The following is a 16,092-nucleotide window of genomic DNA, read 5'->3' on the forward strand; positions in this document are numbered from 1 at the left end:
TTACATGGAGATAGGATTGCTGAAGAGTTTTCAGAAATTACCCTGTTTCAAGGAAGGAAAAAAAGAAAGAAAAAGAGAGCAAGAGAAAAAACTTTCAGTAAGAGACACCACCAGTGCTACACTTAATCTTCAGATCTTCCAAAGGGTGGCTTGAGTCATTAGAAATTCCAGAGGTTCAGTATCACAGCGGTACAGTGGAAACTCTTTCATAATGAACTCTAACGAAATGAAATTCTGTTTTATGTCCTCATGTTCTAATCTTGGAGAAGACAATGAAGCTCAAGGGGGACTGCATCAACTGTATGTTCTGTCCTAATGCTCACACTGTACACATATCAAAGGGTTCTTCAGAGAAAGAAATAAAGCAAAAAAATTTCTTGGCTGCAGGAAAAAAATCTTCAATTTTCTGAGTTCTATTTAGAAAAAACAGTCGTCATTCTTGATGTTTTAGAAAAATGCATGCCTTTACAAAATAAAGACTCAGAATCAAAATGTATTAAATTTTCACGATGATATAAAATGTGAACGATTTACAGACAATGTAAACGATTTCTGAACCCTTATAACCATCGCAACAGTAATTCAGTTCAGCAAGGTGATACAAGTATAACTTTAAGTCTTAGGCTTATCGTTTTATATGTTGGGTTTTTTTTCCAAAATGCATACACATATTTTCTGGCAAAGGCTAGAGTCCCAGAATAATAAAATAGCGAAACTTTGATTAGTCTAGCATCAATTAACCAAAGCTCCCTGTTATCCAGAACAGGGTCATGTCTCCCCAATGTCTAATAATTACACTGTTAAGTCCCTTGATTGTTTGACTATATTCACTCTCCCTATGACATCTGGATAATCCTGGCTGTGCTACAGTTAATTATTATTTAAGAAATAAGATGATCACAGTGCATTACTTTCTGATGTCAACTTTGCACCTAATACAAAGCTCCACTAAATGTAGCACACTTAAAAGGCACATGCTTGTATCCCCCCCCCCCCCCCCAATACAGTTCTTGCCCAAATCAACCCACTGCCGAACACCCTAGAACGTACGGCTGCGCTGTGAATTGGAAGAATGCCCTTGGAGCAAATATTTAGCAGCTTTAAAATATTTTTAAGCAGATACCTGGAGCCCTTACTGGAATATTTTCAAATGCACATCACCAGTGACTAATCAATATATTAATGTCCAAGAAAACGAAAAATGCCAATGAAAATATTTGCTTTTATTCTCATTGTTGACTTTTTGTAAGTAAGCTAAGAATGTAAAAGGCAGTAAAAGAAAACCTCGTTGTCCTGGCAAGCACATACGTACTTGCCGATTCCTCCCTTCTCCTGCCCCTCAATAAAAGATTACACATATTCAAGGCTGCAGTGAACACTCCTACTGAGTGCATAATGGCTGCCGTGGCTGCCTGTGTAGGCACTGCATTATCATATATAAAACCAAAACGTTCCGTTTCTTAACGTGGTTTTGCAAGCATGCATATTAAACCAGAGGCTTCAGACCACTGTTTGCTAACACTCTGAAATTAATAAATGAACAGAACTATTCGACAAAAAAGTTCAATCACGTGTTTTCAGAAAGAATTAGCACCGCTGTATTATCAGAGCCTGTGATAAGCCCACGGTTACCTCTCCATTCCCTACAGTGAGGAGCTGCAGCCGTGATTATGTCTGTACCTTCCAGCCATTGGCAGGGTCTCAGCATTGCCCTAAGGCTTTAATTAACCCCGATTAGAGATAAACAGGGCCTTCTGGTTGCGGAAAAAGAGGCAAGAACAGACAGTAGTTCAGCTTAGCAGAGAACTAAATAAACCACAACTGTTTTTACCTTCTCTACTTGCTCCTCCCAGCAACAATGTTAGGAAAAGAGCTCTTGCAAGAGCATACGACACGATGCATGATGTACACATTGCAGAGCATGCTCTACTCTTTCCATTTTCTCTAGGGAGGAGGCGGTGGCCTACTGTCTCACCCTCATTTCACATTAGGCACTTTTTCACTGGTTTAGCCTGAGTGGCAAGAAAGCTGGAGCATTTATGCACATAAGGCACTGGCAATTAATGGCATTTGGAGTTGCTCCAAGCCAAACAAGCATGATAATACGTATGGACATGCCCTGTCTCAATTAGCTTTCTTTAGGAAAAGTCTAAAATTTTCATAAGTCGTACTTTATGGCAGTTTTACAGTTTCGGGTACCGTTTCTTTAATACCTCTTAGTTTCTGATTTCATTGAGGTTTTGTTCTGTAAGGAAAAGCAGAGAATATTGCTTAGGGAGCTTTCTTAATACCTAGTTGTCAGCCATATCTAGCTCTCCGTAATATGAAATCACAGAAACGTAAATGAAGGGCTGGGAAGTACCTCGACAGTCATCTAGTGAGCCCATCTCAGCAGTCTGCTGAGCTTACCAAGATCATCCCTGCTAAACATTTGTTTAACGCATTCTCTAAAAAAATGAAAGCCGATTACACTCTGCCATGGTGTTGACAGTTACACAGTGTTCTAGATAATCAAACTAAACTTTTTCTGCCACAAATTAAACCAACTTAAAGCCAATGGGATGGAGAACAACAGACAATTTGCCTTCTTTGTAACATTCCTTTACATACTGGTTCATTCTACCATGTCTCCCTTCAGTCTTTCCTAAATAAAATAAATTCCTTCTAACTTCTGCAGACTTCCTCTTCTTGCCATTCGCTTCTGAGAATCTCTCCAATTTTCAGCTTATTCATACATGTTTTGTAAACTGTTATGTCCAGAACTGCATACAAAACCACAGTTAAGGACAGAATAAGCAGCTCCTGTATCTCACCAGGAACATTTTTGTTAGTGCACTGCACAACAATATTTAAGGATGTTTTGGGGGGAGGGGGATTACTTTTTTCCCCTTAGGCAGAGTCACATGAAGTCCTGCTTCCTAACACCAACAAGCTGTGTGCATGAAGTAAAGTCACCGTTATGGGAGTTGACCCATGGACAGATTTCAACCAAATTTCAAATAATTATTTTCTTACAGCCATTTATATTCTCAGAAACTCAAGTAAATACATAGCCAGGTAAACAGAGGCCAAAGCATAAATACATCCCCTCGCCGTTTTTTCCAGATGCTGGGGAGTCCACTTGAGCTGCCATTCACAAACTATCCTGGTTTTCTTCCGTATGCGAGACAGAAAACTATGCTAGTGAAGAGACAGATTAATGTGTCTTGCAGCCATTCGTGCCGAGTGGGCAGCAATGTCTACAAGAAAGAGCAAGATGGACAGATGCGGTTAACAGCTATGTCAGCTGTCACGGTTTAATGCACCACAAATGTGGATGCCACCTTTATTTCTGTCACCCCATGGTGCATACTACCTCCTGAGTCTTTTTGGCACTACTCCTGCCACGCCAAGCATTTCATATTTCGTATTAATTTTTCTCCTTCCTAATTTCAGAACTTGGCCTTCACTTCATTTCTTCTTGCTGATGACCATTTTCCCAACACATCAAAATCTTTTTAAATTCTGCTTCTGCCCTGCGTTTGAGCACCTAGAGATACCGTACACTTTTTTCTGCACACAGACAAAATTTCATTTCTGTGCAATTTATTCTGTAACTTGACACTTTCATCTACTAAAACTAGTCATGCTAAACAGTTTTTCATCTTAAGTGATCCAGTACGAAGCCATTAAACATTGATAATACTAAGAACATAATTCGAGTAATACTGAAGACTCACATTAATTATGTTCTTTAACATTTTTCTCTCTCTCAATCCCACAGACTCACACTATTGTACAGTAAAACTGTTTGTGCTTGTGAGCCTGCCGCCACAGTTTTCTTGTTTCTTCCTTGTTTTTTTTGTTACAGTGCCTAGAAACGAATACACTGGAAGTTGTTTTTATGTCCCAGAAGGAATTTCATCACGGGTAGAATCATCCCTGGGGAAGAAGAGTCAAATGGTATATTCACAGGCAGAGTATACCAATAAATAGAAAACACAGATTACATTCAGACTCATCCCTTCTCTTTATCTAGAAGCGGGCTTCACGAGCCAGTCAGGTGTTTCTGCTAATAAGGTAGTCCCATAAGTTACTAGTGAAAGAGGCTCATGCTGGTAGTTTACAGTTGTCACTACCAGAACCTGAAACTGAAGTGGCTATTTATTACTGTCATAGCTATTACTCAGTTTCCAAAGTGCCAGTGATGGGGAGGCAGGGGGGAGAAAAAAAAAAAAATCATTCCACCGAACTACTGAATCCTTCAGAACTGCACAAACTGCTACAATCCGTGTTTTGTTCAACATTTGGTGGGTGCTTTCCTTGCTTTTCATTTTCATCCATTAAGACAAGTATATTCATTTGTTCAGTTAGCATAAGGATTGTCCTTTGAGTTTGTGCAGATTTTTTTTCCCCTCTTTAAAGGTCAACTTTCCTTAAAGCACGCAGACACAAATTAATTCTTCTCTCCAGAGATCACCTCCTTCCACAGGGGCTAGCAATGGAGAGACGAATACAAAGGAAATATTACGTGTGAAGAAGAGACGCATACACGTGTACAGTTCAGTACAAGTAGATGAGTAGTCTAACCGTTCTAGGAGACTACAGTGACTTGCTCTTGTCCCAAAACATACACTCAGGATGTTATCAATCAGGTCTGTCAATCCGCTTCTCTGCTAGGAGAAGAGAACACAGACATAGGAATAGACGCACACGTGCAGAGAGCACCCTTTAGACCGCAAAACAGGCTGAGAAGAGCTCCCGAGCGGGCTCTCCATCTGCTTTCTCCATTCCTCCATGCAGACTGTCAGTAGGAGGCAGCATTGATTCTGGCAGCCGCAGCTCTGCACCACAAAGTAGTTGGGAGCAAGCTTCATTCTTCTGTCATTATATAAGCAAGATGACACTGTTCTCTAATCCAGCCAAAGCTGATAAGTACCATCAACCTGTCACTTCCTACATTTCAAATTCTAACATTGCAGCATCAAAGAGTTTTTACATTTCGATTTCTTTTGCTGGCAGCGGTCGGTAGCCTCTCATTCTCCCACGGTGTTCTAATGCAGCATTTGCACACCGGGGTTACTCCCAGCCTGAATAGCAGGTCATCCCCTACTCACTGAGCTCATCTGCGGCCCATGTGCTAGGCAATTTAGATCCAATCAGCCCTTATTTAGCTCAAGAGTAATGAGCAGCATAGTGACACAGACTTAAGCCTGACCCTCAGGACACTGCTCATCAAGCAGTAAAACTGTGACAAAATCATTCATCTTCCACCCGCTGGCAAGAAATAATACTCGCACTCACTGTATTACTTTTTCAAGATATAGAAAAAAAAAAAAAGTCCTGAATTTTCATGATGTGAGACATTAATTTGCAGAAAGCTGAATTCCCTTAAACCCCCCTGTTGCTATGAGCTCACCAGGGGAAATAGGCCTTAGGAGACTGAAATGGAATAAAGAAAATTGCTTCAGCTTTCTTTTCATTTTAAATAAGCCTTAAATCTGACAAGAGATATCCTAAAGAGAGAGGAAATATATATCTTGTAAGGTAACGAAGAAACAATCAAAATTAAGAGATTAGAATGCTACTTGTTCTACTTGCTAATGGTTCTACTGGCAAAAATATTTCTTTGTTTAACATCCACAACAAAAAATATTCCATATGAAATGCCATTTTTACACTTCAGGCAAAGAATAAAAGGAAAACAGAGAGGAAAGTTCATTTGGGGAAAACAGTTTCAAAAGTGATACACTTCCACCAGAAAACAAATCTACACTTTATGTCCTTCAGGGAGCAAGCACATATTTTTCTAAACAACCGCAGAGTCCTAATCAGCAGGTTCTTACTATACCTGGATACAATTTTACTCTTTTTTTGTGGATTTACTCTTTCACAACAGTAAGTCTTCTATTGCTGTCAGGTAGGCCACAAAAGGCCTATGTGAATTAATTTTTGGTAGATAAAATGGATACAATGGATGAAAGACAGAAAAGTGTTTCAGTCTTTAGCACAGGAGACAGAGTTGCATATCTCCATAATTAGACTACTACACTTGAATTTCTTTAGCTTCACATATCTAAAAAGATTGGCATTACTTGGGCATCAACAATCAGAAGCCTGGCAGATTCCTTGACTGCTTCTGTTATTTCAGGTTGTTCTTAAAACGATGCCATGGCAGATGCTCTCTCTATTACATCCTAAACACTGATATGAAATTGATTTTAATCAATTATTCAGCTCTCATGTGACCTTTTACAGATTCAAGAAGATTGATAGTAAGAAGTTGAAGTAAATACTCCAGCAAACCTGAAGCAATGCTAGACAAATACAGGAACTTTCCACAAGCAAAGTATTAGGTACACAGCTTCAGTGCAACGTTATCTCATTTCATTCATTTGTACAGTAATATTTTCAGAGCAGAGGACACTCAATCAAAACGCACTTCAGTTTTAGCTAGTTGTTTCTGAAAATCAGAATACAAAGGTACACAACATTATTTTACACACAAACACACACACACACCCAAAACAAAAGAGCAATGCCAGGTAAAGAAAGAGGAAGGGAACTAAATTTTAATGAGCTACACCTTAAAGTAATAAAAGTAGCTAAGAACACATCCAGTATTCCCACAGAAAACTGTAATAGATTACTTGAAAGGATTTAGACCCAGCAAACCTTTCAAAACAGTGCTACATCCTAAAGCAGTGCTTACTTTCCATGCTCTAAAACATTTAAAGACTAAATTTGCTTGAAATTCATTCATACCTCAGCTTAATTAATAGAATTCTTGCACTTCAAAGCCCTAAAATATTTTAAATCATAGGTCAAGCCAACACATGTCTTGCTAGACATGCTTGCCTCCCCAAACCTGCAATTGCTCCCCAACCTATAATGGCAAGATAAAAAGGAAGGACTTATTTCCATTTTACACACAGGTGAACAAAGTTCATAGCAACATTCAGAAACTTGCTAATGGTTGTTCAGTAAGCCTGGCAGAGCCAACCTCAGTTCTCCTGAATCTCAGTTCGGTGGTTTAGTCACAGACCTACCCTCTGTACTTAGCAGGATATCATATCGGTAGCTCTAAATATACTCCTGGGAAAAGATGGGTAAGAGAAGGTTTATGCTCTTCCAAACTTTTCTGGATACAGTTTACAGAAGTTCAACATTAGAAAAATATATTTTACAAAGACTACCACTAAACTCCCCAAGGAGGAGAAGAAAAGAGGGAGGAAGGGGGAAAGACCTTCCCATTCTCCTCCATCTGCTGACTAACACAACGTCAGAGAGGGGAAGAGGAGCTCCTGTTGGTCTCAAAATGCTCCCCACAGCATGTTTTGGTGGAAGTATAATGCAAAAAAATTACAAATAACTACACGTTTCCATAGCAAAGACAATACTGGATAATCCATTCCTATCCTGATTTCGCCCACAACCTCAAGGCTAGACACACTGCAACAGATAGAGACATCCACTTCTGCTGTTATCCATGGCCCAATCATTCATGCAGATTTTAATTAGACACATATTTACCTGATAAGTACTCATGTAGAGACAAAAAGACAAACTTAGGAAATTTTACACACGAAAATTTTCAGTAACTTCTCATATTCTACAACCCTGGCAGAACAGTAGAAGCTTGCATAAATAACTCAGGAATTGTCTTCATAAATAAAGTCACTGTTTATTACGTTACTAGGTTTGTGCTAGTTCTCATTTTCCCGCTACGAATCGCTAGCAAGTCTCACTGAAACTACAAAAAGACGTTTAGAGTACCAGAAGTGATTTTATACCAGGTCACGTACTTGCATTTTATAATCCTGTAACTCCATTCTAACGTACTACAAAAAACTAAACAGCAGGATGATGGTAATGAGGAAAAGCTCATGTCAGAGCAATCTCTATCTGATTACAATAAAAGACATTTTAACATGTTGCAAGTAGTTCTTTTAAGAATAATACATGACAAATGCTGGAGCCTACTGTTTCCCAGGTACTCAGCTAATTTCTTTAAGCCTGTGTCCATTTTAATAGTGAGTTTTATCAAATCCATTAAATGCCTGTACTTTTATTAACCTAGGTTTTTTTGTGGCATGAGGTACTTGGATGATGAGAAGCACTACAAATTTGCAACAAACGAAAGCACACATGGAACAAGAATCCCACGTTTACCTTTCATTAAGGACAAACAATTCAGGGATCTAAAGTGTTGTTTAAAAGCAGAAATGAAAAAGAAATGAAAAATTTATGTCTGAGATAGATGCTGAATGCTCCAAGAAGACATAAGAAGGAAATCTATGTCTTGTTGCCTTTTTTATTTTACTGAGATTTTTTGTGCGACTGTTTATTTTACATATGTTTTTAAAAAAGGAGATTGCATTAAAATACAATCTTACACTTCCATACCGAATCTCACCATGAAAACTAAATACTTGGAAGTGCCAGCAAGTAGCATCTTGTTTCCAATTATCCACACACCACAGATCAAAAACCAATAAAATATTTTTTCCTGCTAAGTCATAGATCATTTGAAGTATTTGGACATTAAAATTGTAAAAATGATAACAATAAAAAAAACGGTGGTATAAAATGGCTTATTTAAAACACTCTAAGCATAGACAGACACAACAATCAAAAGCTACCAGTAATTTTCTAGCAGACAACAAAGCACAGAAAGGTCTAGAAAGGGTTATTTTACAACACAGTAGTGTAAAAATGGTGGAGGTCTGTTTTTGCAATGCCTTTTAAGAAAAAAGAAAGGAAGAAAACAAGCACACTTTCAAAACCTTCTATGCCAACTTTTAGCCCAGAGCAAATTTTCACAGCTATATTACAAACCCTTGAAAATAACAGTTTATAATGGAAACGCTGACAGACCCTTAACCATAGCAGCATGAATGGCTATAATTAAAGAAAAGCTTTTGGCTACACCTCAGTCTGCAAATGAAAGATTGCCATTTTTACAATACCGTCAATAAAAGCAAGCGGGAAACCTGAAATGTGATTGTAGCAATGCAATAAGATCTGTTAAAAAAAGACTGTTAAAACTATTTGACATTCTAAGCTTTAAATACCGAGGCATTTAGTTAACATAACCAAGTCAGTATTTTCATAATGCTATCTAACCAGCAATAAAAAATGCTCCTGTGAGCATCATCTGCGGTTAGCAGAAAGTGGCACATGAAGTTATTACTTCCTAACAGCCTAGTGGGAGCCGCTTCTCTCTTCAGTCAGTGATCTCCCTTCCTTCCTACCTGGAAATTCTCTGTGATACGGTTATAAAACTGTTAGAATACAGTCTACAGAAAAAATTTATTTATGCACGGTCTACTATTTTTTATCTACCAGAATTTTAAAGAGAAGAGAGAGAACCGCACTGAACCATTTCATCCTCTTCCAAGTTTGCAAACACAATACGTCTAATCTGCTGGTTAAGGAATAATACTTTAACCTCTGGTTGGCACAAAAGCATCCAAATCTTCTGAATGAAGAAACTCTTTATTTAGTGCTGTTTTACTCATGTGGCAGCAGAGGACTATTTTCAGTGAGTCGGTCAAAGTGGGAAAGAGACCCAGTGACATTGCACTACTCCCTACGACCTGAAGGTCTCAAGTGTTTAACAAACCTTAAGGAATTAAGCTTCTTCATACTTTGATGGGTAAGTAGACAGGTAATAGGAATCAAATGTATAGATGCAATAACGGAAATAAATAACAGTTAAAAACAAGACTCCAGTAATCTCTCTCAAACAGATAAGTATTTGAGCACGCTAGTAAAGCAAAGTATTTCAGAACAACTCCTTTGTGTAAGTAAACGTGTAAATACTGTACTGTATCTTGTCCATGATGTTCTGAGAAGTCTGTAATGAATTTCTATCCTTTTCTCTCTCTCTATGTTACAAGAGGACTATATAAGCTTCAGAACAGTGTCAAGTTATGAAATAGGTAACTTTTTCACCAGTCTCAAATTTCTTCCTACTTCATCTATAAAAGTAACACAACAAATGCTGTATACTAACCAACAGAGAAAATTTCAAAGTATTTTTGAAGTCCAGTAAATACATTCAGTTGAACTGAAATAATAAATAATAAATCAACTAAACTTAGTTTCAGGCTTCATCTTTTTTCAAAAGACTGCCAGAAAAACAGTTGTCTTTGGATGTAAAAGCTATTGACAGCTGCAGTCAAACTACTAGACAATAACAAAGAACCTAGTTAAAGAAAGATCTTGCATATGGGCCTCATTACTCCTATTATGCACTCTTACACAGTTCTTTCCACATCTCCAGTAATGGCAGATCAATAGCTGCCTCTTACTAACTGATTTAAAAAAAAAAAAAAAAAAAAAGGCAATTTTGGCTACAGACTGGAGGACTATTTCCAAAAGGCATCCCGTAGACAAAAATATGCTTACTGAAGAACACTGTGGTTGTTGAAAACTGAACTAAGTACATCAAAGCAAAACTGGTAGAAAGTGGTAAAATGTGATTTCCTTCTTTCCTATCTAACCCCAGACTAGTATTTAAGTATCCGTAACTGTTGTATTTGATCACAAGCTTGGTGAAAGAGATAAGAAAATTTAAAATGAAGAAACTGAAAAAATAGAACAGATTCACTGAAAAAAAAGTAACTTCAGTAATTAGTACAAATAGAAGTTTTGAAACTTTCTGTGCCAAAGGAAAGACAGTATGTTCATGGTGTTCTCTGGAACAGTGGTAAGTGAATGGTTTTGCCTACAGCACCCTTGATTCAGAAGAAAATATCACAGATCCCAAACCTGTGTGTCTTGACACCTTTAGTATCCTGAAACTGTAATGAAGCATTTCTAAAATTCTAAACATTGCAAGGTATCAGCGAATTTTGAAACTTAACATATCACTCACAGTCCCCCAGAGCTACCCCTTTACTTCTGTTGTGTTTCAGGAAGAAATTAACACGAACTACATTTTAACTACAAACACAAAAACAACATGCCAGTCTATAACCACAACTTAACTGAATAACTTACCGAAGTCTGGCTAGAATAACCTGTAGAAAATTTAGGACCATACTCAGTTCAGCTCCTCGACAAGCAGGCAGCAGCATAGTAAAGCCATCATTTAGCAACTTCTCCTGAGAAAGATTCAAGTCACAGCTGGTCTCAAACACTTCTTGGACACCATCAATGTATGTTGAAAGTAAAGTCCAGAGATTTTGTTTCTGTGTGTAGTCATTTTTGGTTACCAAAAACTCCTTTGCTTTTTCACGGAAAGCATTTGAGAGTTTCTCAGCTAGGACACTAATGTCCATGTTCTTCTCAACATAAATCAAAAGAAAAGCAAACTGGCCTCTCCAAATGAGAGCTCTCTGACAGACGGTAACAGAAGATGGAGTCAGGAAATCCAAAAGATCCAACACTCGACTCACTATGTCTTCTGTCTCTGCAACAATTGCTAGCGTAAGGAAAAGGTTAAAAAAGTTCTGCAGACCTACTTCTGTCAGCTCCTGCATTCTCCTCCGATGGAACTTGGAATAAATTCTACATCAAAACAAACACAAAACAAAATAGTTTCTTCAGGATGCTATTTTCTACCAGCTTGATACATCCCAATTGTTATTTTCATGCTTTTAGTCTAGAATTACCCGTCTACAACAACTCTTAGTTTTTAGGTATCTTCTCTTCCCTCCTCTCCCCTCTCCTACTCTTTCGGCTAACGGAATAAACATGCTATTTCATTTTCTGCTCTCTACGCAAGGTGCATGCAGGCTGCAGCCTAACCCTTCTCCCTTATTCCAACATCCAAGCCCTAGAAGAAATTTTAGCCCAGTGTTAACAGAAGACTCCCTGCTTTGCCTGTGTCCAGGTGGCACACACAAAATTCCAAAAATGGCCAGGGACCTCTTTCCTTGAGATACTAATTTCTGTGCTTATGTTATACTACCACAGCTGTCACAATCAAAGGCTCACCCTACAGTAAAAGGGAGAGGAAATTCCTAATAGAAAGCTCCTTTTCTCCACAGTGCTCTGCCAAAGTCTTGCACTGATGTTTATCATGCATCTGTTATATGAACTGTAGAGCACAAGTTTGGGAGGAAACAGGAGAACTGGGGCATTTGGGACAGGGATCTTTCTCTAGCAGGAAGAAGTGATAAGAAACTTAAAGCTGGACGGCTTATATGGTAGTGCTCAAGTCACATACAGTTGATGGTGAAAAGCACTGCTACTTTGCAACTTTAAAGTAATTGGCAAAAAGCAGAAAGCTTTTATGCAGGTGTTGTTGTGTTTTTTGCTCATATCTGGACTTTAAAAAAAAAAGTCACTTTCTTATGAGAGAGGAGTAAGACAAAAACGGGTTGCTTAACTTGTGATTAAAAACTTGGGTATATCCTTCACCTTTAACTTAAAATAAGTTCCACACAGAGTACTTAAACATCCATAAATGCTGTTTTCTTATTCCATCACCTGGAAAAACAGTTGGAAATGCTGCTGAGGTTATCAAATCTAGCTACCAAAAATTATAGCAAATCCAATTAATGTTGCTTAGTAGTAAATTACTACTGACAGGCATTTACGTTCTTCATGCATCAATTAATGCTTGGGTAGCTGCAGAAAACAGAGTTCATCCCAAAATCATAGCTGTAGGCTGTTAAAATTTGCTACTTGTATAATTGATTTATTCAAGGTAGAAATGATGAATACTGGTTGAGCAGACTGGCACAGTGTGTGTTATGTATTATTATTCCCCCTCTTAAATTAGGAAAAGTAACAAGCTATAATAAGACAAAAATGTAAGTATAATTTGTTTTCAGTGAAAACAGAGCAGACTAATTAAAATTGCTAACTAAAGCAAGACATTGATTCAACTTCCAATGTCATATTTGTTTCAATATGCAGTTGTACTAATTTTTAAACTCAAGTTTTGCAGACTATAACAACTTACGAAGCACAGACAGGCAGTAGATGTATTTTCCCCTTCTGAGACCCAAGATAATCCTTCTTTCTTGGAAGAAGCTTATCACGTATCATTGTAGGGTTTGCACACATAAATATATATTAAATATACAGATTTAAATATATATTTAATATATACAATTTTATTATAAATAAATCTAAACAGCTATTATGCATATATAAATAACTGAGACTAATAATTAAGAACTAATTCTAAGAGTCTATTTTATACAACGAAAGCAACTCACAAACACTTTAGCACCTTTAATGATCAGTAAGATGCTATTACTGTAATATAAGTTTTAAGGATTCAGTACGTACGCAAAACATCAGGATTTCGATTTATAGCACAAGTATTTTATGTTTCTTTTTCTTTATGTAATGACTTAACATATCCCACAATTAGTATGTTTCAAAATTAATGAAAAAGCAAAACCCTCACAAAAATGTTGTGGAAAAATTTAGGCAACTAAGAAAAAGAAAATATAAATGGAACTACTGACTGGTTCAGCAAGAGCCTTTCTGCAGGTTCTTGGCTGACACACGGCTTACACGCAGCTCAAATAGAATTTCTGTGCTTTAACTACATTACCTGACTGGCAGTAGGGTTGTACCAACGTACAGGATGCCAGTATATCTAATCCCTTGCTTGTGGGAGGAAGTAAACTATCACAGGCTGTGGATGCCAAGATGACTCTTGGACCCAGCTATACGCCTGTCACAGCCTTAGCTGGCAACAGCCGCCTTCTTCAAATCATGAACCACCCCGGATCCCTCACCCCCTTTAACTTTCTGATGAGCACAGTACCACCTTCACTGTGGTATGAGAGTCAAAGGGCCACATAATCAGATTGACTACATCTTTTACAGGGAGCATAAGCTAAATAGAGGCCATACCGTCCTTTAATTTGTTTCCAAGGGTGCACACCACTGTTCTCTGCCTCTTCTTTCATCATCTGTGCCAAAACGCTGAGAAAAATGAGGTAACTGTTGCTGGACTTGTACAGAGCAGGGAACTCCTGGTCACAACAGCAGCTTTTCACCAACTCAAGCATTGACAAAGGAGTTTTACTAACATTTGCCAGACCTTTCAGGCCAAGCCAAGGAACAGTAAAGGAACTGTTCTAAAAGAATAAATGAAACCAGAGAAGAAGTTAGGTAACAAAAAACGTTAATACTCCAAAGGCAAGAAGATACAGTCCTTCACACAAACAAAAGGCTGTCTCCTCCTACCACAACTCAGAAAATAAAAATGCACTGCCAAAATGCACAAGTGTATTTACAAAAACAATTCAAAATTCTTTCTAATTCATTCTACTATGACATAATATAACAATAATGCACTCTGAAAAATAATTATTAAAATACATACAGCAAATTTAGGGATACTGCCATTGACTAGTCAGTTTTACAAAAGTATAGCAAACACGTTTGGCTCAAGGAGAAGCAGAATTAATTGCTAAAACTGAGGACTGTCCACATGCAACTTTATTTCTTCATCTATCCATCTACTTACCAAGTTCTTGCTGTAATAATCCCAGAGGATGGTGGCAACAGATAGGTTCAAATCCCAGAAACTACACAAAGTTAAACAGCACTGAAGATGCATTCGTAATTGTTCCTCTAACACACCGGACTTGCAAAAGCAAGAAAAATTTTATTGTCACAGGAGAGCATCATTTTGCCTACATATAATCCCAATACTACCAAACTATTGAAAATAATTTGCTAATATAAAAATTTTCCTACTTATAATAATGTTGAATAAGAGCATCTGCTAATATGAGCAATGAACTAGAAAATAAAAGCTCATGAACACAGGCATTGTCATCCAATGCACCTGGCAATGCAGACAGTATAACAGCTAGCTCATCATGCACATTTTCAGGTTTCCACAGAGTTGTGGATGCAGTTAAAGATACCAGCAAATTCAATATTGTGAGCCGAACTTGAAACATGACTGCATGGTATAAAACCTCACAGAATGGTAAAATGGGGATTAGCTATACTGAACACCTGAGTCAGCAGCACGTTATAACCTTTCTGTAGGGCACCTCCAAGAAACAGCTCATTCTAGACATGCCACACCACCAACCTGTATGATGCTGCATCTCCAATTATACAGGAAGTATAATGGTGCAGCTACTTGAAAGGTCATGTTTCTCTTTATACTGCCAGTAGTACATTGCTATTACAAACAGAAGGATCTTCCCTTTTTCAGTCATGTTTCCTCTCACTATAGCCACGTTGCAGAGGTTTGAGAACATCTCAGACAACTCTGAAACAACGGCAAAAAAGCCTCGTAAATACTGCCAACGAGTTCCACTGCAAAAAAGAAACATTTTTTGTATTCATCAGTTCCAATTTTTGCACAGGAAGGAAGAATATACAGCCCACAGTAAAGAAAATAGGAAATTCAAAACAATTTGAAGACTATGAAGTGTTCAGCATGCAATTCCGAGTTACTGTGGGTGGGATTCTTCTCATCTAGTATTTGAGGTCAGCAAAGCCGGAACTGCAACAGATCTAGGATACGAGGCGTTCCATAGTCAGACCGAAATCACATGTTTAATTAATCCAGCCTGTTGCAGACACTTAGGATGAGAAGAATAATGCTCTGAAAGGGCTTCATCATCTCTGTTGACTATAAAGGTGGTTTAGCGGACCAACTTCTGTGTAGTTGCCTTAAGGGAAGACTTTTAAACACCTAAGTCTTATTCACCTCTGGGATTGCAGCAAACTTTTTCTGTGACAAGAGAAACCTCTGACCTACTCCCAGTTTTCAAATACTTCTGAATACTAAATAGGCCTGGATTTCTAAATGCACAAAGTGGACTAAAGGGCAATAAAAGGTGGGAGGGAACGCAGGCCAAGTCTTATGACTGAAAATCATAGTATCCACGAGGGAGAAGGAACAAAACCTCTTTCATCCCTCAGATAAACATCAGCAAGTTACCCCCTTCAGTTCCAATTACCCTGCTAGATCCTGAAGTACACAAGGCACATTGGCCAAGCTGATCCAGCTAAGAAAATGCTAAACAAAAAAACCTCACCGATGCCAGGTCATGAGAAAGGATAACATTGTGCATTTTTTAAAAATACTCTTTCATTAAGCGCCTTTTACACTGTTATCAAAGACAGTATACTGGAAGAGAGAGACTTCTGATCGGACCCACAATGCTA

At 38.0% G+C, this 16,092-nt stretch overlaps 1 protein-coding gene across 7 annotated transcripts in view; it reads right to left on the reverse strand.

The window, feature by feature from the left end:
• Positions 1–16,092, reverse strand: part of MMS22L (MMS22 like, DNA repair protein) — a 103,961-nt gene that overhangs the window by 49,540 nt on the left and 38,329 nt on the right. For all 7 annotated transcript variants that reach the window (XM_068937850.1, XM_068937851.1, XM_068937847.1 and 4 more), the window contains 3 exons: positions 14,426–14,545; positions 13,807–14,033; positions 10,987–11,496 (listed from right to left, as the gene is read on the reverse strand). In XM_068937850.1, coding sequence (XP_068793951.1) covers positions 10,987–11,496; positions 13,807–14,033; positions 14,426–14,545 — 857 coding nt within the window. The remainder of the gene's footprint in view (positions 1–10,986; positions 11,497–13,806; positions 14,034–14,425; positions 14,546–16,092) is intronic.

The sequence above is a fragment of the Struthio camelus genome, chromosome 3 (assembly GCF_040807025.1).
Source record: "Struthio camelus isolate bStrCam1 chromosome 3, bStrCam1.hap1, whole genome shotgun sequence".
Classification (NCBI taxonomy): Eukaryota; Metazoa; Chordata; class Aves; order Struthioniformes; family Struthionidae; genus Struthio; species Struthio camelus.